General features: G+C 39.8%; 1 protein-coding gene across 1 annotated transcript in view; it reads left to right on the forward strand.

Annotated features, from left to right (window-relative positions):
- Positions 1-445: 445 nt before the first annotated feature.
- The window catches only part of RNF17 (ring finger protein 17), a 58,168-nt gene continuing 31,221 nt past the window's right edge, over positions 446-27,392 (forward strand). Inside the window, exons 1-13 of the mRNA XM_087966242.1 lie at positions 446-530; positions 2,558-2,638; positions 6,264-6,364; positions 7,430-7,601; positions 9,773-9,849; positions 11,128-11,202; positions 17,407-17,648; positions 19,325-19,405; positions 20,022-20,177; positions 21,200-21,389; positions 22,935-23,106; positions 24,620-24,810; positions 27,067-27,205. Coding sequence (XP_087822368.1) covers positions 528-530; positions 2,558-2,638; positions 6,264-6,364; positions 7,430-7,601; positions 9,773-9,849; positions 11,128-11,202; positions 17,407-17,648; positions 19,325-19,405; positions 20,022-20,177; positions 21,200-21,389; positions 22,935-23,106; positions 24,620-24,810; positions 27,067-27,205 — 1,680 coding nt within the window. The 5' untranslated portion in view covers positions 446-527. The remainder of the gene's footprint in view (positions 531-2,557; positions 2,639-6,263; positions 6,365-7,429; positions 7,602-9,772; positions 9,850-11,127; positions 11,203-17,406; positions 17,649-19,324; positions 19,406-20,021; positions 20,178-21,199; positions 21,390-22,934; positions 23,107-24,619; positions 24,811-27,066; positions 27,206-27,392) is intronic.

Raw genomic sequence — 27,392 nt, forward strand, 5'->3', positions numbered from 1 at the left:
CTCAACCGATCTGTTCTTTATACACTCATTTTACAATTTGATTTTCATTCATTCTTTCTACTTGAGCAAACCATATAAATATACTTGTATTACTAATTGCATAGTTGTATGCAATTAATAAATGTAGTCCATGTTTATGTTTTATTTGTTTTTGATCATCTCTTATTTTCCATAAATATATACTTTTAAGAATACCACTGGCTGAAAATTAACATTTCCCACTTTTACCTCCATGTGACAAAATGAGTAGAAGCAGGCTTTTATGTAAGGTATCCCACTTTTTTGACCAATACTTAGTCATTGTTGGCATGCTCCTAATTTTTTTAAAATTACTTTGCATGCCTTAACATTTCTCAATTTATCCATTTTTAGTAAGCATTCAGCCAAGTGCAGCCATTCAAGAAAATGTAAAAATATAACTTGATTTTACTTTATAGGATTAACAGTTATAGTTGCAGCATTAAGAAAGTACACAACCCAGTTGGACTACAGTTCATCAATTACTTTTGAAGGCATCTACAGTCAATATGGTACGTGAACAATCTAATTTTGCTTTATTTCTATTTATTAAAGAGCATGTTAACCAGCAACTAGAAATGCTGATTTTATAAAATACGAAGATGGTTTTGTCTTTGAGTTTTAGGTGCAGATACACCTGAGTCTATGACAATGAGTCATAGTTTCAAAGTGAATATTATGAAGGTGTCTTAGAGCAGCGGTAACCAACCACCCCGCGGCCCACCAGTGGTCCATGAGAACATTTTGGTGGTCCGCAGAAAAATCTCACCCCCCAGAGCACCCCTGCAAAGCAATTAATCCAGGCTGTGGGGGTAACACAAGGCTGTGCTGCCCACATGGCCCGCGGGAACCCTCCCCATCCCACTCCTTACCCGGCAAATTTGCTTGCTAAATTGCTATTTTTCCTTTTTCCAACCATCAGCTGTTCTGCTGTGTCGGGAGATTTAGATTAGTTAGAAAGCAGGAAATGGTTGGATTTCTTGCTTTCTAGCTAATCTTTAGATCTTCGGCTCTGCTTTTAAGCACAACTGAACCTCCCTTAGGACTGAAGCACTGCAGACTCAGGTAGCCGATGGCAGAAACACAAATCTCTAAGTGAATCTGATTCTGTGAGCAACTCAATCTGCCTGCCTGCTTTGCCTGATTTTGGGTAAATGTTGCTCTTTTTTTAATAAAAAATTCAATACATGGTGTGTTATGAGTTAATTTTGTGAGTTTGCTTGCTAGCAAATGTTATGAGTTTGCAAGCAAATTTTATGTGACAGGCTCAAGTAGCTGATGGCAGGAACACAGATCTCTAAGTGAATCTGTGATTCTGTGAGCAACTCAATCTGCCTGCCTGCTTTGCCTGATTTTGGGTAAAAGTTGCTCTTTTTTATAAAAAAATTCAATGTTTATATAAATATTTATAATGTTTACATACAAGCCATGCCCAGCCAGTCACATGACCACCAAGCCACACCCATAAATTAGGCCACACCCACAGAACCCATTAGTGGTCCCCGGGATTTAAAATTATGAGTTTGGTGGTCCCTGAGGTCCAAAAGGTTGGCAACCCCTGTCTTAGAGCATATCTGAAAGATACTCTGATTCTGGATGCTGTAGGATCTGTCATATTTATTATTTGAAAGTGTGATAAAATTTCTATTTTACTGATCCTCATTTAATAGATTTTAGATATAAAGGAAAACATAGAATGTGATTTTGCATACATTTTAATGCATGGCAATTACATAAATTTGGGTTTAATGGTCATATGGCTTTTCCCTTCAATTGAGACATAAACAGGTATTACTCTAGTTCCATTTTTAAGTATAACAAGGCTTTTTCCTAAAGTGGTAGATATGGAATTGAAGCTTAATAATGTGTTTCAAACCAAACCTGTGGAAAATGTAATGACAGTGTTCTTAATAGGCCATTGTAAGTATTAAGTCTTTTAAACATTATGTGCTAAAATTAGTGCATAAGAATATGTTGAATAATTAATAGACTTAAGAAAAAGTACCCTGTTTCTCCAACAATACGGCCTCCCCCAATAGGAAGTCCCAGCATGTTTTATAGGTATGAAATGAAATTAAGCCCCTCCCCCCAAATTAAGGCCTATATTAAAACATGCGAAATGGGGGGGAATGGTGGGGGGGGGCTTGCCATTAGGAAGTACTTTTGTTGCATACCCGGATATGGTGCTGCCTATGTTGACCCCGATATGAAGTGCCCCACCAACGCCGAGGTCAACATCCAAGCCGTCGCCACCCGCCCACCCAAAGATGCAAGGGGGGGGGGAATTAAGTCACCCCTGAAAAGACAGCCTAGCCATTTTTTCGGGGCTCAGAAAAAAAAAAAAGACCCGGCCTTATTATATGAGAAACACGGTACTTGTTTAGCCTTTTGGTGGAATACTCTCTATAGTTAGAAAGAAAAAGCCCGGCAGTCTATTCTTTCACTTCTTGTGAGATGGGGAACTATATAAAATTGATGGATGGATGAATAGAGTTCTAAAATAACACACTTCTAACTATTTCCCTTTGACTCCTCTTAGGACAGCAAAATTCTGCAAGACATAGAAAAAGCCACCATCAAGGCTAAAAACAACCTTGAGCATTTAAAGGTTTTAGAAGAGGTAGGTAGACTAACTAAACTAAGTTATTATCTCGCAACAATTTCCTTTTTCTAAAAGACTTGAAAATACTGCTTCAAGATGGTAACTAAACTTCAGAGGTGATATTACTTGATACTAGGTCAGCCCTAGGGAAGATACAACTGCAAGCTTTTTATGTCAGATGACCAATCTTCGGAACCAATCTTAGGGGGGGAAAAAACTATCAATAATAACAATGGAAAATTTCAATTCTCCAGACAACTTCTGAGAATCTAACTTTGCCAGAAGTCAGAGTACAGCAAATTTTGTCTTCTCTTATTATGACGAGGATTTGCTAGAAGTTCTTAATGAAGTGGTAACATGGCTCAATGATGCCACTCACAGTTACCTGAATGACAGCACTCAAAGAATGCTTGTTAATAGTTTTATCTCATCTTTGAAGAAAACAGCAGGTGCCAGAGGGCTCTTTCCTGGGCCATGTATTCTTCAACATTTCTATTAGTGACTTGGATGAAAGATTTGAGGGGATATTTATCAAGTTTGTATTTGATAAGAGTTGGGAAAATTAGTTAATACTGTAAACCAGACAGGGAAAATTCCAAAAGATTTCAACATGATTGAACCATGAACTGAAATGAATAGGATGGAATTTAACATAAAGTTCTGTATTTGAGAAGAAAAATAGAATTACAAGCACAGAATGGAGTGTCCTGCAGATGCTGAAAATGGAAATAATATCCTCAGTTGTGTTAATAAAATAATGAAGTCCTGATCACAGGAAATAATTGTTCTATTTTATTCTGCTCTAGTTATGTCCTTGTGGTATATTATGTCCAATTTTGACACAGAAAAATGACAGATTGGAGAAGGAGCTATCAAGATAATGTTGGCTCTGGAACTAAGTCATTCAAGGAATTGTTAAAGGATCTGAGTATGTTTAGCATGCATGGAAAAGTGATATAGGAGCAATCTTCAAATGTCACATAAAAGAGGGCGTCTAAATAATTTCTATGTTCTATGCCCCAAACAGAGGCATCTTCAAACAGGCTGGACCATCTGTCAAACATGATAGTGAATCTGGAGCAGGGGATTGCATTATATGACTTGCTTGTGTATAAATTTTGACCATCTGAAACCAGGTGGACTCTAGGAAGTTTATCTAGTTTAACCATACAACCATAATGCTTTTTTCTGGTAGCCAGGTGGTGTTTTCACACTCTTCTAGATTAAAAAATGGATGAAAATGATTTTCTTAAAAAGTAAATACTGTGCAGGCAAGCTATAAGAAGTATATAATGCTTGCTTTGGCTCATTTTTCAATAGATTGGATGATAGGTAGAACTTAATGTCATTTAGTGAGGTATCTTTGTTGGTTGGCTGTGGACAAAAACAAGGGGCTAAAGGTTTGTGTTTGTATTAAATTCCTACAGCTTCTTGTGATGGAACCCTTTAAATAAAATGTTCTTCTGTTTTTCCTGAACTTCCTGAATCCAGAACATTATATGTATTGCTTTCCTCAGAAGATCAGAATGTTTCACAAATACAAATTTGAATAAAACTATGAGTTGATAATGGCTTTCTGCATTTAAAATAAGTACTGCTGTTAAATTTTACATTACTGAAAGTGCATTGAAAGAAGTGCCTTATGTATACAGGTGAAGCTCAAAAAATTAGAATATCGTGCAAAAGTTCATTTATTTCAGTAATGCAACTTAAAAGGTGAACCTAATATATGAGATAGACTCATTACATGCAAAGCAAGATAATTCAAGCTGTGATTTGTCATAATTGCGATGATTATGACTTACAGCTCATGAAAACCCCAAATCCACAATCTCAGAAAATTAGAATATTGTGAAAAGGTTCAATATTCTAGGCTCAAAGTGTCCCACTCTAAACAGCTAATTAAGCCATAACACCTGCAAAGGGTTCCTGAGCCTTTAAATGGTCTCTCAGTCAGGTTCAGTAGGAATCACAATCATGGGAAGGACTGCTGACCTGACAGTTGTGCAGAAAACCATCATTGACACTCTCCATAAGGAGGGAAAGCCTCAAAAGGTAACTGCAAACGAAGTTGGATGTTCCCAAAGTGCTGTATCAAAGCACATTAATAGAAAGTTATGTGGAAGGGAAAAGTGGAAGAAAAAGGTGCACAAGCAGCAGGGATGACCGCAGCCTGGAGAGGATTGTCAGGAAAAGGCCATTCAAAAGTGTTGGGGACTTTCACAAGGAGTGGACTGAGGATGGAGTCAGTTCATCAACACAGATGGATCCTGGATATGGGCTTCAAATGTCGTATTCCTCTTGTCAAGCCGCTCCTGAAGAACAAACCTCAGAAGCGTCTTACCTGGGTTAAAGAAAAACAGAACTGGTCTGTTGCTCAGTGTTCCAAAGTCCTCTTTTCTGATGAGAGCAACTTTTGTGTCTCATTTGGAAACCAAGAACCCAGAGTCTGGAGGAAGAATGGAGAAGCACACACTTCAAGATGCTTGAAGTCCAGTGTGAAGTTTCTACAGTCTGTGTTGATTTGGGGAGCCGTGTCATCTGGTGTTGGTCCACTGTGCTTCATTAAGTCCAGGGTCAACGCAGTAGTCTACCAGGAGATTTTGGAGCACTTTATGCTTCCTTCTGCAGACGAGCTTTATGGGGATGCTGACTTCATTTTCCAGCAGAACTTGGCACCCGCCCACACTGCCAAAAGCACCAAAATCTGGTTCAATGACCGTGGGATTACTGTGCTTGATTGGCCAGCAAACTCACCTGACCTGAACCCCATAGAGAATCTATGGGGCATTGCCAAGAGAAAGATGAGAGACATGAGACCGAACAATGCAGAAGAGCTGAAGGCCGCTATTGAAGCATCCTGGTCTTCCATAACACCTCAGCAGCGCCACAGGCTGATAGCTTCCATGCCACGCCGCATTGAGGCAGTAATTGCTGCAAAAGGGGTCCAAACCAAGTACCGAGTACCATGCTTATACTTTTTAGAGGTCCGATATTGTTCTATGTACAATCCTTGTTTTATTGATTGCATATAATATTCTAATTTTCTGCGGTGGTGGATTTGGGGTTTTCATGAACTGTAAGTCATAATCATCACAATTATGACAAATCACAGCTTGAACTATCTTGCTTTGCATGTAATGAGTCTATCTCATATATTAGTTTCACCTTTTAAGTTGCATTACTGAAATAAATGAACTTTTGCACGATATTCTAATTTTTCGAGTTTTACCTGTACATAATTATATTTCTTGGAAGCACCACACTGAACATTTCAATTATGTTAATTAGGAGTGGTGACTAGATTTCAATGGCATTGCATTCCTATTGACTTTCTCTTTGACCATTGGATATTTTTGCAAATTCAAAATCTTGAAAACCTGTGGAACTTTTATTGTATTTCATTTTTTTTTTGAAATATTTAATTACTATAACTGTTAAAGCTGCATTGAATAAATAATATCAGACAAAATTCTGTTATTAAAATCTATCTCTAAAGAATTTGGAAGAACAGAATGGAAATACTAATTTTGTATTGCTTTTGTTGTTCTAGTCAAATAGTGCTTATATTGCTTTTAAATTCTGTTGACAATGTGTGCAAGTGTGTATATGTTTTTAATTATTATTTTTTTAAATGAATAAGCTACTTCATCAGTTGATTACCAAAACAAAACAGGAAGAAAGCAAGATTGCAGATGTTATCACTGCCAAGTTTACCGATTGTATGGCTTCTCTTAACTCAAGGTAACATGATTAAAATTATAAAACTGATTTTGTCTGAATTCTACAGTACATATTTCTGTATGAATTAACTTTATGCTAAATTATGGAAAAGGATAATTTATTGAAATTGTTTACTCTTTGTGTTTGTTTCAGCAAAGGGAAACAAATACTACAAAATCACTATCTTCCATTTTTCCTTTTCTACTTCCCTTTTTTATTTATTATTCCTTGATTTGTTAAGGTTATAATTCCTGTTCTAATACTATGATTTGTTAGCTTGGGATAATTGTTACGCTTTCACCTAATTTAAAAATGAGTTTATTTTTAAACTCTTTATCAAAATGTTGGTTTTTGAAGCATTCCTTCAAATTTTAAGCTACTCAGGCATGATATTCTTCCGATTAAAATCGAATTCCAATTTTGGGAATCCCCCTTTCCCCCACCCCTTCTTCTCCTCCTTCCCCTCCCCTCAGAGGCCCGAGTCAGGAGTTGCTGGCGCGGCTCTGCGGCTCCAGTCCCGCGTTGCCTCAGGAAGGAAAGGCAAAAAGGAAGAGCCGCGGCGGCGCTTGCAACGGCAGCAGCGGCTCCTGGTTTTGCTTTTCCCTTCCCGAGGCAACGCGGGACTGAAGCGCGTGGAGCTGCGCCGGCGGTAGCAACTCCTGACAGCCCCAGCCGGATACCTGAGTGGAGCCCGGGTGGTGCGAGCGGAGGCCGCTGAGCGGCAGGAAAAGGGAGCTGGGCCAGCCACAGACCAGCCTCCGTGCAACACGCCACCGCCCGGCCCTGGCGAGGAAAGCAGCGGGCGCTCCCGGGCGCGCGGCGGGGGTCTCTTTGGCCGGCCCCGATTTTTTTTTAGAGCGAAATATCATGCCTGGCTACTGTATTTCAGTTTTATTTATCTTTCAGAGAAATGTGAGTTTATGATAAACAGATTTATGATATTTTGTGATAATTTATTTAAAACCTTGTTTCTAAATGGGATAATGTTGGTTTTCTATGCTATATAGTTACCTACTGAGATGCTCAAATTATGTGGAATTTTTGTAGGATATGACCATTTTTTCTAATCTATTTGTTTCTAATCAGGAAAAGGAAGATTGAGGCAGAGTTGGTAATGAACACCAGTTACTATGTAACTGATATACATAGCATTCAGGTTGCTGTTATACAGAAAAGAAGCAATTTGATTGATGCCATAAAAAAAGCAAAGGAGCTGACAACAACTCATTCATTAGAATCCTGCCACAGCTTAAATCAGGTAACTTAAACTATGTATTGTATTTCTTTCTGGTTGGGATTTTCATTAATGTAATCTATGCCTTTAGTAATCAGAAATGCATTTTAAGGGTTTCTGTAAAGGTAATTTCAACAGTAAAATAAACTATAACATATAACAAAATAATGCAATTGAAATAGACATCAGAACTAAAGGTAATTTCAACAGTAAAATAAACTATAACATATAACAAAATAATGCAATTGAAATAGACATCAGAACTAGTTGTATTAATTTTATTGTTTTAGAATTCTAATCTAAGGGATAAAATACAAATGATTCCAAATTTAATTAATTAAAATTGGTCATAAAAATAAGTGCATATATGTTCTATATTCGTACAGTAACAAACTAATTCCAATTACAGAAATGAACTTACTTGTTTTTAAGTTTATAAAACTACACTGCTCAAAAAAATAAAGGGAACACTTTAACAACACAATGTAACTCCAAGTCAATCACACTTCTGTGAAATCAAACTGTCCACTTAGATAGCAATACTGATTGACAATCAATTTCACATGCTGTTGTGCAAATGAAATAGACAGGTGGAAAGCATAGGCAGTTAGCAAGACATACCCAATAAAGGAGTGGTTCTGCAGGTGGTGACCACAGACCACTTCTCAGTTCCTATGCTTTCTGGCTGATGGTTTGGTCACTTTTGAATGCTGGCGGTGCTTTCACTCTAGTGGTAGCATGAGACGGAGTCTACATCCCACACAAGTGGCTCAGGTAGTGTAGCTCATCCAGGATGGCACATCAATGCAAGCTGTGGCAAGTGTAGTGTCTGTCAGTGTAGTGTCCAGAGCATGGAGGCGCTACCAGGAGACAGGCCAGTACATCAGGAGACGTGGAGGAGGCCGTAGGAGGGCAACAACCCAGCATCAGGACCGCTATCTCTGCCTTTGTGCAAGGAGGGACAGGAGGAGCACTGCCAGAGCCCTGTAAAATGACCTCCAGCGGGCCACAAATGTGCATGTGGCTGCTCAAACGGTCAGAAACAGACTCGATGAGGGTGGTATGAGGGCCCGACGTCCACAGGTGGGTGTTGTGCTTACAGCCCAACACTGTGCAGGATGTTTGGCATTTGCCAGAGAACACCAAGATTGGCAAATTCGCCTCTGGCGCCCTGTGCTCTTCACAGATGAAAGCAGGTTCACACTGAGCACATGTGACAGGGTCTGGAGACGCCATGGAGAACGTTCTGCCTGCAACATCCTCCAGCATGACCAGTTTGGCAGTGGGTCAGTAATGGTATAGGGTGGCATTTCTTTAGGGGGGGCACAGCCCTCCATGTGCTTGCCAGAGATAGCCTGACTGCCATTAGGTACCGAGATGAGATCCTCAGACCCCTTGTGAGACCATATGCTGGTACGGTTGGCCCTGGGTTCCTCCTAATGCAAGACAATGCTAGACCTCATGAGGCTGGAGTGTGTCAGCAGTTCCTGCGAGATGAAGGCATTGATGCTATGGACTGGCCCGCCCGTTCCCCAGACCTGAATCCAATTGAGCACATCTGGGACATGTCTCGCTCCATCCACCAATGCCACGTTGCACCACAGACTGTCCAGGAGTTGGGGGATGCTTTAGTTCAGGTGTGGGAGGAGATCCCTCAGGAGACCATCCGCCACCTTATCAGGAGCATGCCCAGGCATTGTAGGGAAGTCATACAGGCACGTGGAGGCCACACACACACAACTGAGCCTCATTTTGACTTGTTTTAAGGACATTACATCAAAGTTGGATCAGCCTGTAGTATTTTTTTCCACTTTAATTTTGAGTGTAACTCCAAATCCAGACCTCCATGGGTTGCTAAATTTGATTTCCATTGATAATTTTTGTGTGATTTTGTTGTCAGCACATTCAACTATGTAATGAGCAAAGTATTTAATAAGAATATTTCATTCATTCAGATCTAGGATGTCTTATTTTTGTGTTCCCTTTTTTTTTTTGAGCAGTGTATTTTAGCTTAGGCTTTGATCTTTAATGCTCCGTTACATATATTCTGTGTGTATGTATATGAATAATTATCAGTGTAAAACGAATATAAGGTAAAATAGGAATTGTGTCACTGTATTCTAAATTGTGTACTGTCTACATAACTGCTTGTTATAGTGTATTGAAAATTGAATAAGGATTCCTTATTCTTTAAGGCACTTTGCAACTTAAATGTATCAGTTGAAGAAGAAGTCTTAAAACTAGATAATCTGAAAAAAAGAACACTTCCAAGGTACGCTTCTGAAAAACTAGAGGTTTTAGCACATTATTTTTTGTGTACAAGCAGTATTAAAATAAATTATAGTTGCTAGTATGACTACATCCAAGTAATTTATTGAAAATAAGGTCAAATAATTTCAGATATGCAGTCTTCTGAATAAACCAAAATTGCACCTTAAGAATGGTAAGGATTGTACATTTAAAATAAAGCCTATCATACCAACAAAGCCAAATTAAAATCATATTGAAGTCATAAAAGATGTTTCAAAGGCTCGATTGACACTATGGTTTTAACTGTTATTTAATAGCAAATAATAAGCCACAAATTACTAGATTTGCATGATAACTATAATTCATGATTCACTAACTGAATTCAAGATTCGCTAACTGATTATGTGCCATTGAGTCATTTTCATCTTCAAATGGCCCTGTAGACCATGATTTTTGTCCATGATGACTAGCACTAACTTGTTCTTTCAATACTTCCAATGGTGCATTCATCACCACTGAAACTGAGTTCATCCACCTTACTGCTAATCATTCTCTTCTTCCCTTCCATCTTTCTCAGCATTACAAACTTTTTTTGGAGAGCTAGGTCTACATACAATGTATCTGAAGTACAGAATAATTTGAGGTTGGTTATTTGTGCCTTGACTGAAAAGTCTGGACTTATTTGTTCAATGGTCCATCGGTTTATTTTCTTGGCTGTCCATGGTATTCTCAGGAGTCTTCCAACACCAAAGTTTAAAGGTGTCAGTACTTTTTCTGTCTTGCTTTTTAAAGTCCAATTTTTGTTTGGTTGCATGATTCTGATCATTATAGATATAGATAGATCATGGCATTTGATTATTTTTTCCAAAGCCTCGTATCTGCTGTACTTGAGTGCTAGTCTGCAGTGTATTTTTTGACTGCTTGTTTCTTTACTATTGATGGTTGATCCTAAAAGGTGGAAGTTATAACACCAGTTCAGTACCTTTTGTCATTAGTTTTGCTGCTTTATGTTTAATTTTAGTCCTATTTTTTCACTGTGCTTTTTGACTTTTAGGGCTAAAACTTCCAGATCCTTCGTAGTTTTGGCTGTCAGGATAGTGGTACTAGCATAGTGCATGCTATTGATGTCCCCCTGCCCCCAGTTTTAAAACTAATTCTCTTGAATATTCATTCCACTAATGAAACTATTCTGTTGTGTATCCGTTTGGAGTAATCAATTAAGGGCTAAAAACTCAATTATATGCTTAAAATTGTGTCCAGAAAATATATTTGTAATATGGATTATATATTTCTAATACAGGTTTTACATGGACTTTGGTGAGGTAAACCAAATGTTTGAAAACATAGGTAAATTTTCCTATGATGCCTCAAATGTGTAAGTATTTTGTGTGTATTTGAAACACAATGGTTTTGTTCAGCTACCTTAGAATCGTTCAGAATATCTTCTGTTGTGACACTCATGGGTATAAAGAACAAATACCAAGAAAAGGAAATAAACTGGAAACAACATCTATGCAAGCATGGCTGATCTTAAAAATAAAAGATAACTAGGGTTAGTTTTTGGTTTGAAGAACATAGGAAAATTCCAAGGCTTTAGATATTAAAGTTGTAGAAATAAATAAATTGGTTTAAAAAAACCTTTGGAAGAAAGGAATGGAAACGGCCCCTATTTGTTGAAAAAAGAAAAATATTGAAACTCAACTTAAGGGAAATTTTACCTGTAATGTGAAAACGGCCAACTTGTTCCAATCAGAAATAAGATTTCTGGTTATTTTGAGGACAGTAATTACAAATTGCATTTGTACTTTTGACCAAGCTGTCAATGAACTTTATTTAGAAATATTTTCATTATTAAATACTGTGCACAGAGGCATCTGGAACAAAATGAACAGTTTGGTTGACAGATAACAGGCAAGTGAAATTTTCTGTTAGGATCAGTTGTGTGTGTGTGTGTGTGTGTGTGTGTGTGTGTGTGTATATATATGTTATGTCCCACCTTCTAAAATAAACAGTTAAGGCTGAAAGCAGCAGTCCTTGTAAAGAAAGGTAGCAAACAGGAAAATGTTATGTCCCACCTTTTAAAGTAAACAGATAAGGCTGAAAGCAACAGTCCTTGTAAAGAAAGGCAGCAAACAGGAATTTTCACAGATAGCTCCAATAAGTAAAAGTTCCAACGAACTAAATCCAAGACTCAACAAGATTCTTCAGATCAAAGTCCTTCACAAAATAATTCCAATAAGTAGAAGTTCCAACGAATTAAATCCAAATCCCAACAAGATATTTCAGATCAAAATCCTCCAAACTGTGCTCTTCAGTTCTCTCTTGCAAATAGACACTTTGTTCGGACAAAGTGCAAAGTCATATCTCTCCCTTTATAGAGTAACTAATTAGTCTAATTGCTGGTCTGCTCTCCTACTGTAACCTCGTTGGTTCCTCCTTGTCAGGAGACGTCTTGTCCTGACATCTACCCAGCAATCATCAAATTATCATCTTCTTCACCTGAAGATAACATTTGTTCCTCATTATCACCCGTTCCCGGCTGACCACCTAATTGAAGGGTGGAGGAGTTTGAAGGTTCAAGCCGATCTTGCAAATCAAATGCATTCATCTCCTCCTCATCGTTAGAACTTGCTGATTCATATAAGTCCTCCTTGCTGGAGCTGTCATTCAAAAACCTGTAGCAGATGCCGGAATCACAACACTATCCCTCACCGCAGGGCCCTTCCCCGGGTCTGGCGATCCGGATGCGGTTTCGAAGGGAAGCGTGCATGAAAGTCTCGAAGCAGATCCGAAGCATGAAGTGTAGACGCATCCGTCCAGGAACAAACCTCCGAGTCATCTACCCTCCTCCTGACCAAATACTGGAAGCGACCTTTGAGCCAACGGGAATCAAGGGCGTCGACCACCGTATCGTCAACAGCAGGCTCCTCAGAAGGCAATGATAACGGACCCGGTTCAGCAGAATCACGTAATCGACAAACAGAAGAATCAGGAATCAAAAGAGATCGATGAAAGACGGGGTGAATACGCATGGATCGTGGCAAAGTGAGGCGGTATGCCACGGGATTAATAACTGCCTCAATCGGGAACGGACCAATAAACCGATGATCAAGTTTTCTAATAGGGCGATCGACCTTCAGATGTTTTGTAGATAGCCACACTTTATCACCCACAACTAACGGAGGTGTATCTCGACGGGACCGATCTGCAAACCGCTTATAATCTTCTTTTGCCTTGTTCAATTGTTGTATCAGTAGACGGCGAACTGCGTGTAGTTCTTCCAAAAACTCTCGGGTCTCAGGAACCGGGAATCCATCATAGTTAATGGGAAGAAACGCGGATGATAACCCATATTTGCAAAAAATGGCGTGACACGGGTGGAGGTATGCTGCGAGTTGTTAAACGCGAATTCTGCTAACGGGAGGTATTTCACCCAATCGTTTTGTCGCAAATTAACAAAACATCTCAAATATTGAGTAAGAATCCCAATCACTTTCTCCGTCCCGCCATCAGTTTCCGGATGGTGCGCTGACGCTAAACATACTTTCACTTGCAAAGCCGCCATTAACTGTTTCCAAAATTCTGCCGTAAACTGGACCCCACGATCAGAAACCACTCTATCAGGCAGTCCATGTAGACGGAAGATATGTTGCAAAAATAACTGAGCCGTAGTGCGGGACGATGGTAATTTCCGACAGGGAATGAAATGGGCCATTTTAGTCAACATATCCACTACCACAAGCACTGTTGTGAACCCCGATGAAGACGGTAAATGTGTCAGAAAGTCCATAGAGATCGCTCCCCATGGTCTACTTGGAGTCGGCAAGGGTTGCAAAAGTCCAGGAGGTGCACCGGATGCTGCTTTCGCTTGCCTACATTGAACGCAAGAAGCGACGTAAGAAGACACATCATGACGAACTCGAGGCCACCAAAAGTCCGAGTGACCAAATGCAAGGTCTTGTGTAATCCAAAATGACCAGCGGCTGGGTTATCATGACATTGTGTCATGATGAGAGCCCTCAACGGTCTGGTAGGCACATATAATAAACCCCGATATCGAAGCAGATCGTCTTCAAAAGACCATGGAGAAGTTGGGCCAATGTCCTCCCGTCTCTGCTGCGTCCACACATCCAAACGTTGCGCCTCTCGTAGTTGGGCCCGTAAATCTACCGGTTCCTGCAGTACGGCTAGAGATTCCGGTGGTAACACTGTCCGTAAAGGAAGAGGATCTTCGGCATAAGTATACTCCGGTTTCGAGATAATGCATCCGCCCTCCGGTTCTGACCACTTGGAACGTAAGTAACCGAGAAATTAAATCTGGCAAAAATAACGACCAACGAATCTGCCTTTGATTCAATTTCCTAGCCGTGGTCAAATGTTCCAGGTTCCTATGATCTGTCCGAACCTCCACCTTGTGTCGAGCTCCCTCCAAATGATGTCTCCAAGTCTCAAAAGCAACCTTAATAGCTAACAACTCTTTTTCCCAAATGGTATAGTTGCGTTCCGAAGCTGTAAGCTTCCTAGAATAATAAGCGCAAGGAAACAAAAGAGCGCCATCCTCCGAAGCTTGTAACAGCACTGCTCCGATAGCGACATTAGAAGCATCTGTCTCGACCACAAATGGGCGATCCGGATCAGGATGCTTCAATATGGGTTCAGTTATAAATGCTTTTTCAAAGTGTCAAAAGCCTGTTGTTGTGGAGGCCCCCACACAAATGGAACCTTCTTACAAAGAAGCTGGGTTATGGGATCCATTATCTTCGCAAAATCTGGAATGAAAGTCCGATAATAGTTGGCAAATCCTAAAAGTCGTTGCACATCTTTAACCCGACGAGGAGCTTCCCAACTACACAACGCCTCAACCTTTTTGGGGTCCATAGCAATGCCCACAGGAGAAATAATGTGTCCCAAGAATTCGATAGACGACTGAAAAAAGAAACATTTTTCTAATTTAGCATAAAGTTTATGTTCCCGAAGACGCTGAAGCACTTGACGCACCTGCTGAAGATGTTGCTCTTTAGATTTTGAATAAATCAAAATGTCGTCCAAATATATGACAACAAACTTATCCAACATGTCTCGAAAGATATCGTTCATTAAATGTTGAAATACAGCAGGAGCGTTGGTCAAACCAAATGGCATAACGGTGTACTCGAAATGACCATAACGAATGCCAAAAGCCGTCTTCCACTCGTCTCCCTTACGCATCCGAACCAAATTGTAAGCTCCACGTAAGTCAAGTTTCGTGAAAATTGTAGCTTCCCGTAACCGCTCCAACAATTCGGAGATGAGCGGTAAAGGATAGCTATTTCTCACAGTGATAGCATTTAAGCGTCTATAGTCACAACAAAGACGAAGTTCTCCCGACTTCTTCTTGACAAAGAGAACGGGTGCTGAAAGAGGGGATGACGAAGGTCGAATAAATCCCGAGCTAGATTTTTATTCAAAAATTCTCGAAGTGCAACTAGTTCAGGCTCAGACAAAGAATACAACCTCCCCTTTGGTAATGGAGCGTCCGGTATCAAATCCACGGGACAGTCATAAACACGATGTGGTGGTAATTGATCTGCCTCCTGTTCACTGAAAACATCGGGAAATCCGACAGCTCTGAAGGAATCGAGGCAGCAGAAGCGACAATATGTTGGCCTGCACAGACATGTCTCAGGTGGTCCACACATTGCAAGCTTGGAAAAGAAACAGCGTTCTGCGCCCAAGCCACCAACGGATCGTGTAGACGCAGCCAGGATACTCCGAGCACCAAAGGAAGATGGAGGTTCGAAGTGATATAAAAACTTATCGCCTCCTCGTGATCCCCAATACGCATACGCAGTGGTTGGGTGGAAGCGAATAGGTCCCGACTTGAGTTCGCGCCCATCTACGGTTTCCACCTGCATGGGGGATTCACAGGCACTAAAGGAACTTTGAAATGTTTTACGAAATCATAATCCATAAAGCTAGTCGTAGCCCCTGAATCCACCAGTGCCACGGCAGGGATTCCCTCCTTCCGAGATTGCAAGAATATGCGAGTGTCCAAAAGTAAATGTCGAGGAGGGCCAGAATTAACTTCAGCAATTTGAGATGAAAGTGAATACTGTGCCCGACCTAGGGTTTCCCTGAGGTCGGGCCTACCCGTTTCCCGACGGACCAGCAATGGGTTTTGATACAGGTCCACGAGTCCCCTTCCGAGTGCAGGAATTTGCAAAATGTCCCGAACCCCCAATAAAGGCACAAACCTTCCTGAAATCTTCTCGATCGTTCCTGAACTGTTAAACGAGGGCGGAGTGCGCCTATCTCCATCGGCTCCTCTGCTGGAATTCTGGATTGGAAAACCCTCATAGACGGGGTGCGTGAACGAGGAAACACAGGTGGCTCTGCAACGGTCCGTTTACACCCACGATGTTGTAGGCGAGCTTCAATACGTAAGCATTGAGTAATCAATGTGTCCAAAGTTGAAGCACGCTCTGCATGAATTAGTTCATCCTTGATAATGTCGGACAAACCCTCTTGGAATGCTGCCATGTGAGCTGGTTCATTCCAGGTGGAGTCCATACACAACAAGCGAAATTCTGCAACGTATTCTTGCAATGAGTGTTTACCTTGAATAATATCCCTCAATTTTCTGTCCACAGTTTGAGATTTAATTGGATTCTCAAACATAACGTTCATCTGTTGAATAAACCCTGGAAATCGTCCAGTAATGGACTATCTTGTACTAATAAGGAGTAGCCCATTTGGCAGCCTGCCCGGTTAACAAACTAATAATAAAGCCAATTTTAACTCGATCGGTTGGAAAATCCTCCGGCCTCACAGAAAAATACAATTGGCACTGACCCAAAAATGTTGAAAACATGTCCGTTTGCCCAGAAAATTTATCTGGCATAGCTATCGGAATTTTTCTCACAGGGGTGCAGGGGGAACTCCAGCTGCAGCTGAAACAGTTTGAGAATTGGCAACAACGATAATAATTGTGTTACCTGATTTTGAAGGGATACGTTGCTCTGGAGTAATTGATTTATTTGCATCTGTTGCTGCTCCACTAATTGTAACCTCGTTGGTTCCTCCTTGTCAGGAGACGTCTTGTCCTGACATCTACCCAGCAATCATCCAAATTATCATCTTCTTCACCTGAAGATAACATTTGTTCCTCATTATCACCCGTTCCGCTGACCACCTAATTGAAGGGTGGAGGAGTTTGAAGGTTCAAGCCGATCTTGCAAATCAAATGCATTCATCTCCTCCTCATCGTTAGAACTTGCTGATTCATATAAGTCCTCCTCGCTGGAGCTGTCATTCAAAAAACCTGTAGCAGATGCCGGAATCACAACATAGGTTTTTGGCATAATTCCAATTAGTAGCAATTATGAGATCTTTGATATTTACAGGACCAATTTGGTGAAGAAATCTCAAAGTGTTCTGGGATTGAAAAAAAATTACTAGAGGATGTATTTAGCCTTCAGGTTTAATGGGATTTAAAGATGCTTCTTAAAGTCAAAGGCCTTTTCTGTTGTTTATTTGATCTTTCATGCTAATGGTATGTTCAATGTACAAGCAGTATTCAATGAATAATTGGTCAATTTAGGTACAACTTTGAAGAGAGCTCTCTAAAAATGAATAATGAACTTGGTACTTCACATCAAGTAAATGTAAATCTTGTTAAAGAAGTCGATGTAATTCCTTCGGAAGAATCTGATGTATGTTTTGGAGGCTCCCACCTGCAAGAAATGAGTCCGTTATCCATTCAGAAACAAACTGCTGCATTATCTCAGGCCACATCTACACCAGATGTTATCATTGAAGAAATAATTGAAGATGATCAAGAAAGTAAGTAAGGCTTTAAACCCCCTCTAAAGCTCTTTATATAATTTGTTACAGCTATAATATTCTTTCTCTTTCAAAGTGTTTATACTGTTTTAAAAATGCATAAGATGGATAATTCTCTCTCTCTCTCTCTCTCCCTCACACACACACACAGAGAGAGAGCTTTGCCAGTAGCAGAGCAAACACCAGATGTTGTATCCCTTTTTGTAATATGCTATATTTATTTTTTATTATATTTATTATATGGCTGCCCATTTCACAAGAAGTGACTCTTAGACAATGATGTTGAAATTTCTATAAACAGTAGTATTTAAATCGGATATAAGCAAATCTTTCTGATGTTTAAGTGTTTGGAGACTGATGTAATCAAAACAAATTAAAAACACGGTCATAACCATCTTATAAAAAGTGTATGGATTAGCTAACACTCAGCCTTGGAAGTGTGTTAAACTCCATGGATTGTGATCCAGAAGTTAGTAGCCAGTGGCAGGATCTGTGACAACTCACCGCTGCAACCTTGCCACCGCCGCCTTGCACTCTGGTTTCCAAAGCTGGGCCAGCTTAAGCAAGGTGAAAGTTCCCACCACCCGCATTCCTTCTCTGAAGGCTTCCTTGCCTCGCTTTCCAATGCCCATTTGAAACACGGGCTAAGCAGGAGTCATTGTTCTGTGCACAGGTATGTATGCACACACACCATTCTGAGCTTGGGGACTTTTATCTGCAGGCTGCCAGTTCCACCCAGGCTTAAGGAGAGGAACCTCTCCTTCAGCATGTTGTGCTGGACCCTGACATTTCCCGGGCAGGGAGATGGGTAAGCAGGGAGGGATGGTGATAGGGCAACTCACTCCCGATGAGGCCATTGCCACGAAGGCTGTTCCCAGTGAATCATCCAGCCCAGAACAATGACTTCCCTATAGCCCACCTGCACTCCTTTTCCAAAGGCTTCCTCACCTCATTTTCCATCCTCCCCCCCACAAAAGGAGGACTAACCTTGTTCCAGGCTAAGTCGCCTTTTACTGCCCCTGCTTGGTGTTCTCCTTGTCCGGTGCAACACACCGAAGAAGTGATCCTTCTCCCCAGGCCCACAATTGACAGCTTGCTGGCTTGGATGCAGATAAATGTCCCCAAACTCATAATTTGTGTGTGTGTGTGTAAAATGATTCCAGCTAGCACGACTTTCACTGGAGGGGGGTGCACTGGAAAGCAAGGTAAGGAAGCCTTCAGAGAAGGAGTGTAAGCTGGTTTCTCCTCTCTTAAACCTGGCTTCGGAAACTAGAGAGGAAGGCCCAGCTTGTGGCGAATTATCTCCACAGCAAGTTAGCCAGGCGAGGGGGAGGCAGGGAGGAGCAAATTGTCCCATTCTGCCACTTTCATACATTGAAGGGTCTGCCAAAAAAGGCCAGGTGGTATCCTCCACTATCTCGCTGGTTTTAACACCCACCATCCCAGCAGATGCCATTCCTCGTGATTCCCGGGATTTCGTAGAATAGACTTCTTAGGGCAAAATGGAAAACTATAAGCTTGACTCCTGAACTTTAGAAGCTTTAGAAGGCTAGTCATGAAGTCTCAGTTGTATAATCAGTTCTCTATAATCAGTCAATGTTCTAGGTGAATAATATTCACATATGGAGTTGATTAAATGTATCTGTGTTTCCCCCCCCCACCCCCCCCACCCCAAGCATTTTCTGCAGAATATAGCAAATCTACATATCAGAAGAGTTTCTTTCAAGCACCTCAGGTCCCATTTGAATTAAAGACTGGTATGTAACTGTGATCTGGCAAAATAAAATGACAGAATGATTGGTTGAATAGTTTGATCTTTGAAATGTAGAAAGAAATGCTCCCATCCCTTTTTTTAAACAGTAACTTTGAAGGTGTAGAGCAAGTGTATAAGAGGAAGTTTATGGAATAGACATACACTTTTTTCACAACAACTGGTTGTAAAGCAAAAAATGCTTAATTTGGAGTAGTCCAAGTGTATTGACTCTTAATATTTTAAATGTAACGTAGCTATTATTGACAGATGAAAATAGATTATGATTAATAATAAAACAGTTAACTGTTCAGCCAGATGCTGCTGTTTTCAAGTAAATGGTTTTTTTTGCAATTTCGTTCATTCTGTGTAGAAATGTAGTTTGCTAATTACTTAATGGACCCTTTATTTCATTATCATATTGATGTATTCATGTTATTTTCTTTTTCATTTTTTATTTTATTGTTCTATTATTTTGCTTCTGTTCTGTTTCATTTCTTTGTTTTTATTATTGTAAGTCGCCTAATCCATAGTGAGATATATGGCAAATAAAATAAATAAAATAATTTGATTTTACTTATTAATTTGATTTTATTCATTCAATTTATATTCTATTTACACAGAAGATCCTGAATATGTTATTGTCAGTTGTGTAATAAATCCATGTCATTTCTATGTTCGGAAAGTTTCCCAAAAGAAAACTGCGATCTATTTGGAAAAAGTTTTGAAATACTATTGTAGGAATAACTATTTGTCTCCTATTGACGTTTTGGAACTAGGTAACAACATTCCTTTAATTTCAGATGTTATAATTTCAGAATTTTTTTAAACTTTTGTGAAAATGAGCTTATGTGGGTTTTGGTAAAGGTAAACGTTTCTCCTGTCCAATTATGTCCAACCCTAGTGGGTGTTACTCATCTCTGTTTCTTAGCCAAGGGAGTCAGCGTTGTTCAAAGAAACTTCTGTGGTTATGTGGCCAGCATGACTACATGTTGAGACACACAAAACACTGTTATCTTCCACTGAAGTGGTATCTATTTATCTACTTCCATTTGCATGCTTTCGAACTGCTGGGTGGATAGGACCCTGAGGCAAGTAATGGGAGCTCACCCCATCACATAGCGCCTGGGTCTGTCAGCTTTCCAGTAACAAGCTGAGCATCTTTAACTGTTGAGCCATTGCTCCCTATGGGTTTTGCTAAACTACCTTCTAATTCTCAAGTTTTATTATGTGTTTCTTCGTGGGTATTGTATTCAGATTTTGTTTGGAGTTACTTCATTTATTTTGAAATTGGAAAAATGATTGTGAACTAGTTGTACAGATGCATTTCTTTAGTAAAACGATGCTAATAGCATGGTTTATTAGTGGAATTTTGCTGCCATCTTATGACTAGCCAGAGTTTTGCAGCCCTAAGTACTTTCTTGAAAGTAAAGCCTCTGCTCTTACTTTCAGACAAATTTTTAAGTGCTGAAGATTGAAGAGTGAGACCATTCAATAGTTCTATAAATATCCTTTCTTAAGAATGCTTAAAAAAGTAAGGGGGGGGGGGGGGGGGGGGGGGGGGGGGGGGGGGGGGGGGGGGGGGGGGGGGGGGGGTTTTTTTGGTGTTTTTTTTTGGTGTTTTTTGGGGGTGGTGGTGTGGGGGCGGTGTTTTTTTGGGGGGGGGGGGGGGCGGGTTTGGGTGTTTGTGGGGTTTCGGGTTTTTGGGGGAGGGGGTTTTTTTGTTTTTTTTTGTGGGGGGGGGGGGGTTTTGGGGGGGAATTATGTAGTAATGCATTTAAAGATATTTAATGTATTTCAGGCACAAGGATTTTGGTTAAAAGCAAAGAACATGGAATGTGGTGCCGTGCAGAAATAATTGAATTAATTCCACTCCTGAATAAAAATGAGGAGAAACCCTATGGACTGACAAAACACAAAATTTGTGATATTGCAATAATGAAAGTATTCCTTATAGACTTTGGGCATCCAGAAGCTTTAATTATTTCAAGGTAGAATAATTTTAAATAACTTGTGTTCAAATCTATCCTGTTTAGATTCCCCCCCACACACACACACACTTTTTTGTGAAATTATAAGCTGGTTTTGAAATTATCATTTCTACCCAAGGTGATTTAGTAAATGGTGTTTTCACCAGATGCTTCAGAGTGAATTTGATTTTTAAAATCTTATTTCTGGCTGGAGCATGATAAGGAGATGTTATTGGTTATCCTGTTGCACAGCTTGATAGTTTGGTAATAGGGACATAAGTAGATGACACCCAGGTCTTTTTTTCCCCTTCTACAAGTGTTCCTTTATTGGTTCCCATTTCAATCAGATTGTGGAATGCTTTGGGAAAAAGTGAACATTGAACCCAGATAGTCACACTCTCAAAGTAGTATCTCGGCAGATGTTTTGTAGTCCTTTCAGATAGCTACTATTCATGCGCTGGTTATTTTCCAATTGGATTAGTGTTAGCTTATTCTACGTTATTTATTTAGCTAAGGATACCATTACGGAAACACTCTGTTCCTGTGGCTCAGGAGAGGTGGGTCACATGTTCCTTAGATGCTCCTTTACACAGAGATTACGGGGAAAAAACATATTCTGCCAATCACTGCTAGGTATCCTGGCCGCTCCGATACTACCTACAGTATCTTCAGTGGCTGCTTAAGGATGAACAGCACATAATTACAGAGCAGATGGCCAGATTCTGCGCAACAGTACTGGGGATGCGTTGCAAACGTGTCTTCTCCATCATAGTTATGTTATATAACAAATCTGGCAAACCCTTTGCACAGCTTAGTCTTTTCCCTTTTAGCGTTGAACCTACAACGGACAACAGAGTTTATGGGTTGTAATTTTAGTATAGTTAAATCATGTATAATTGACAGACTGGATTTTATTATAGATTTTAGTTGTCATTTATTATTTTATACTAGAATTTTTAATGGTATATTTACCGAGAATTTTTATTTGTTCTGGTCTCTGGTCTAAGACTGTAATAAACTAACTGATTTTTAGCTTGTATTCCACTATAGCCAAAAGTCTTGTCTGTGACTTATGCAATGAAATCAATAGCTTTCAAAATTTGGGAAATAACAAATCACAGTCTTTATAAAAATAACACAAGCTCAGAAAACTAAAATAAAATGAAAATAAAATAATTGCCCCAAATTGGCTAGAATACTCTCTGGTCTCCAGCATTTGCAGCAAGGGATTGTGCTAGCCTAAGTGCCTGTCGGAGAACAGTCTTTGCAGCCATGAGTGAAGCAATGTCTTCTGACATTTGTTTAACGATGGCAAACAGGACTGAAGAGATTGCTGTTGCTAAGTAATGCGGTAGTGCTTTAGAACCACATCACTTAGCAAGGAAATTCCAGCCCCAATTGCCATAGTAAGAAAAGGACTATCTGTATCTTTTTTGTTTTGTGATACACATATACACTTGCATATATACAGTATACCTATCAATATTTGGGAAATGAACTCTTAATGTAATGGTATTCCAAACTGCACAATGAAACCATATGTGGGTTTTTTTCTTCTGCCATCAGAGTACACAATGAAGTTACTGTGAATCCAAAACATGTTACTCTTAAATACACGATGATTGAAGATCTATGTTTGGTTGTAAGAAAAATGGATTTATCTTTAGAGACTCGCCTCAGAGGTATAAGTAAGCTAGCCCTACAATGTTCACTAAAGGGCATTGTTCCTAAGGATTCAGTAAGTGAGAATTATATTGGCTGCCTTTTTCTATTTTTTAATTTAAATGCCTTTTTATAGTCTCACTTTCATCTTATTGATTTTCTTCTTTATATAACAGTTATAGAACAGTTTTCAATAGTTCTATAGAGGAGGATAGTGACAGAGATGTCCAGAATAGAAGGGAACCAATATACCTAATATTCCAGAGCCTTCTGGAAGGATTCCCTTTAAATCAAATGTTTATGAATACTGTATGCAATATTTTCCAAGGTTTGGTTTGAGGTAAACCATATTTCACAGCCATTATGCTTCTAGAAGCTACGTGCTAATGAAATGAAAATATTCTTTTGAAACAGTATTCCAAGAGGAGAGAAATAGAAGGAAATGAGCAACTATAAAGCATAATTTGTGGTATACTTACAAACTTAAACAGTAGTTTGAGTTTTGTGATTAATATAAATCATAATGGAACATGATGTCTGAATTGAGCATGTGGGAGTTTTATCTCCAGTTCACTGCTAGTTGTCAGCTTATTTATGCTGTTGCAATGGTTAGAATGCAGTATTGCAGCCTAATTCTCCCGAATGCCTTTCGATTCTGACTAGCTCAAGGTTGATTCAGCCATCCATCCTTCTGAGGTCAGTAAAATGAGGTCTCATATTGTTGGAGGCAATATGCTGACTCTAAACCACTTAGGGCTATAAAGTACTGTGAAGCGGTATATAAGTCTAAGTGCTATTGCTATCTCATTACCCAAATTAAAAGACTGATTTCAAACTTAGGAAATCTCACTTCGTGATTTCTTCGGTTGATGAAGTTTTAATTAGCTAAATGCAAAAAAAAAAAAAAAAACCCACAGAAAATTTCTGGTTATTGAGTATTCTTAATAAAAGTTGTTCTACAGAGTACCGTACCTTCTACAGTTAGTCCTTGATAGCAACCATTCATTTAATAATGGCAGATTAAAGTTACGATGGTCCTGAAAAAAGTTACAATTGTTGCACCACCCCAGAAAGACATTTAATCGTGATTCAAGCACCCATTCGCATTTCCAGTGTGAATTCTTGCAATCTATGGCCATGTGATTGCAATTTCCAATCTTCCTAGCCAGCTTCCAACAAGCAAAGTCAGAGGGGAAAAATCAAGGAAAATTGCAAATCGCGATCACATGACCTCCTGCTTAATGACTCCAAAAATGGTTGTAAAATCAGGAGCAGCCATGCGATACTTTGATAACTGTGCTGTTTAATTTTCTGATCTCAGTTGTGGTTATAAGTCACAACCTGTAGTTTGCAATAGTGGAGAAATCTAAGACTGCACATTACTCAAGACTATTTATGTTGGTGTTTCCCATGCATTATGTTTTATAACCTTTTCTAGGGATAAATTTGATTTTTTTTTTCTCTTATACTGAAGCTGCCTTCATAGGCAATTATTTAAAATTTGTCTCTGTTTAACTTACAATTAAAGAAATGAAGGGAAAAGATTGAGGGGACGGAAATGAATTGTTTGGTATTTCTGTCCACAACAGGAAACGGGTTGGGGAAGAAAAGCACGGACAGAATTTTTGAGAATGGTAAACAGCAAAGCTGTTCTGATGAAAATTTTTAGAGAAGAGAATGGCGTGCTTATTGTAGATCTTATGAAGCCTCCGGCAAACAAAATAAGCAGTGACATGCCTGTGTCCCTCAGAGATGCTCTAGTTTTCTTGGACTTAGCAAGGTATGCATAACTAAAAGCTTTTTAAAATCATAGCAAAAAGACGTATGACATTAAGCATGTTTTGAATAGATTTACCTTCAATTATCCGTATTTATCGGCGTATAACACGCACTTTTTTCCCCCTGAAAATAGGGGGCAAATGATGTATGCGTGTTATACGCCGATATAATGTTAAGAAGCCTTCGGTGAATGCTGCTGGGATCGGGGATCAAGGACACAAATGAAAGAAGGGGAGGGAGGAAGCAACCGAAGCCTGTCCTTCTCTCTGGGTCAGCTCTCTCAGTCGCTCTCTCGCTCCTCCACCAGCACAGGAAGAAACTGCTTCAAAGAAGCGGGGGGCTTTTCCTGTCGCTTTTCTCCCCACCCCGTCCGCCCGCCCGCCCGCCCGCAGTGCTCCGTTCTGCCTGCCTGCCTGCCTTCGTTAATGGTTGAATCGGAACAGCTTCGGCTGAGTAAAAGAGGCGAATAGTTATTATTCTCAGCCGAAGCTGCTCCCAAACAACCAGAAACTAAGGCAGGCAGGCAGGCAGGCAGAATGGGACACTGTGGATTGAAGCGCGCGCGTGGGGTGGGAGTGGGGGTGAAATTTCCTCTTAAAATGAAGATGCGTGTTATACGCCTGTGCGTGTTATACGCCGATAAATACGGTACCTTACATATGATTTAACATGGAATATATTTGCTTCTTCTGAGTTTATAGATTGATTAGAAACTGTGTCTTAATGGATAAAATTTCTATTCCTCCCCTGAAATTTTTGTGTTCGGAGTTGCAACCTGCTTTAAAAAGGAGGCTTACAGCCTGGATCCAAAGTTCCAATAGTCATGCCCCCCGCCCCCCCAGTCACATGATCACAGTTTGAGTGCTCAGCAACACAGATGCATTTATGTCCCCCCACAATCAACTGACCATGGTTTACAAAGGTTTTGCTGAAAAGTGATTTTCAGCAAAATTGCGCTCACAGTGAACAATCGGTTTACCCTTATTACTGCCTCACTTACTTCACCACCACCACAAAAAAGTCATAAAATCAAGTCAGTCACATGATCGACCCATTTCACTACCATTATGTCCTATAACTGTAATAGACTGGCTCCATTACAGGACTGTGTGTGCTTCTCAGCTTGTCTTGAGAAAGGAAGAGAGTAGGTTTTCATCAGTTTCCAAGAAGAGTACAAGATCTGGGTCTTCTCTCCCAATGTTAGGAGAATATCCAAAAAAAATATTACAAACTAGTGCTATACCCGTGCTTTGCTACAAAACTATGTGGTCGGGCTTAGTTTCTGGGGAGGAAAATAAGGGGAAAAATTCTGCCTCTGCCTACCAGCATCCATGGGTATTCATCTGGCTAGCGTCCTGTCAGTGTGTGAGAGAGTTGAGGGCTGTTTGGAAACTGAAGCAGTATTTGCTGTGAGCAAGAAGGAGACAGCAAGGAGCTTGGGCATGGCTTAGCTCATCTGCTCTGTACTAAAGCTGCTTGGTGCTATGAAAGTAAAGCTGAAACTCCTCTGTTTTGCATTTGGAACAGATGTTTTTTTCCGCATGGGGAGAGGAAGTAGAACTCCTTAGCATCAGAGTGTGTTAATAATAATAAGACGAAATACTAATGCTCTGATGATCATTTCAAAAAATCCTTTCTTAGTGAGGACCTAGAAGCCAAGAGGAACGTATGTGCCAAATTTTAAGTTTGTAGGCTTTATGGTTATGGAGATTTTGTGATGATGCGTGAGTGGTATTTCGATTTTATATATAGAGATTCCTGCAATTCTATATTGCAGGGATAAGGTAATACCATTGTTGCCGATGGAATTAGCAGAATATTCCTAATGGCATCTTTTGAGTTTTCCCATAGAAATCAATGGAATGTATTACACTGGATAAATTAATGTAAGATGTACTTACAGATTTGATTGAAATGTGAATTAGCCTACATTTTGGATTAAATTCTGGAAACAGATTTTAGCCAAGTCATGGGAATTCTTTGAGGGTTTTTTCTTCTTCTTTGTCTTTTTAGGGTGGGAATTGACATAAAGTAACAAATGTGCCCCTAGTTTGAATACATTAAGATTTACAACGTTGTGTTAAAATAAAGGTCAGGAGAGTATGAATAGATTTTCTGTGTAATTTGTTCTCAGAACTCGGCTTCATATTTTAACTGTGTTTCATATTCAGGACTACTAACAGTAAATTAAAAAATTAGTCCCAGATTGCTTTCTCTTGCATATTAACAGTTTATTCTCCTCTCTTTACCTTATTAGCTTTCAGAATGAATTTTCTGATTGGTCAAAAAATACTGTACCACTGGCGTACTATCCACCTGTTATGCCACGTGAAAATACGGAGGTTGCTGCTGTTGTTAGTTACATTCATAGCCCTGGCGACTTCTACATTCAGCTGGTAAGTGTTGCATTTTCATGTTAGGGTTCATGTTAGTACATGTAGCCCCCGACTTATGATCCCAATTGAGCTCAAAATTTCTGTTGCTAAGTGAGAATTAGTTAAGTGAACTGTACCCCATTTTATGACCTTTCTTGCCACAATTGTCAAGTGAATCACTCCAGTTGTTAAGTTAGTAACACAGTTG

This window comes from Notechis scutatus, chromosome 5 (genome assembly GCF_049901735.1).
Source record: "Notechis scutatus isolate UNSWTSFEM ecotype Mainland chromosome 5, rNotScu1.2, whole genome shotgun sequence".
Classification (NCBI taxonomy): Eukaryota; Metazoa; Chordata; class Lepidosauria; order Squamata; family Elapidae; genus Notechis; species Notechis scutatus.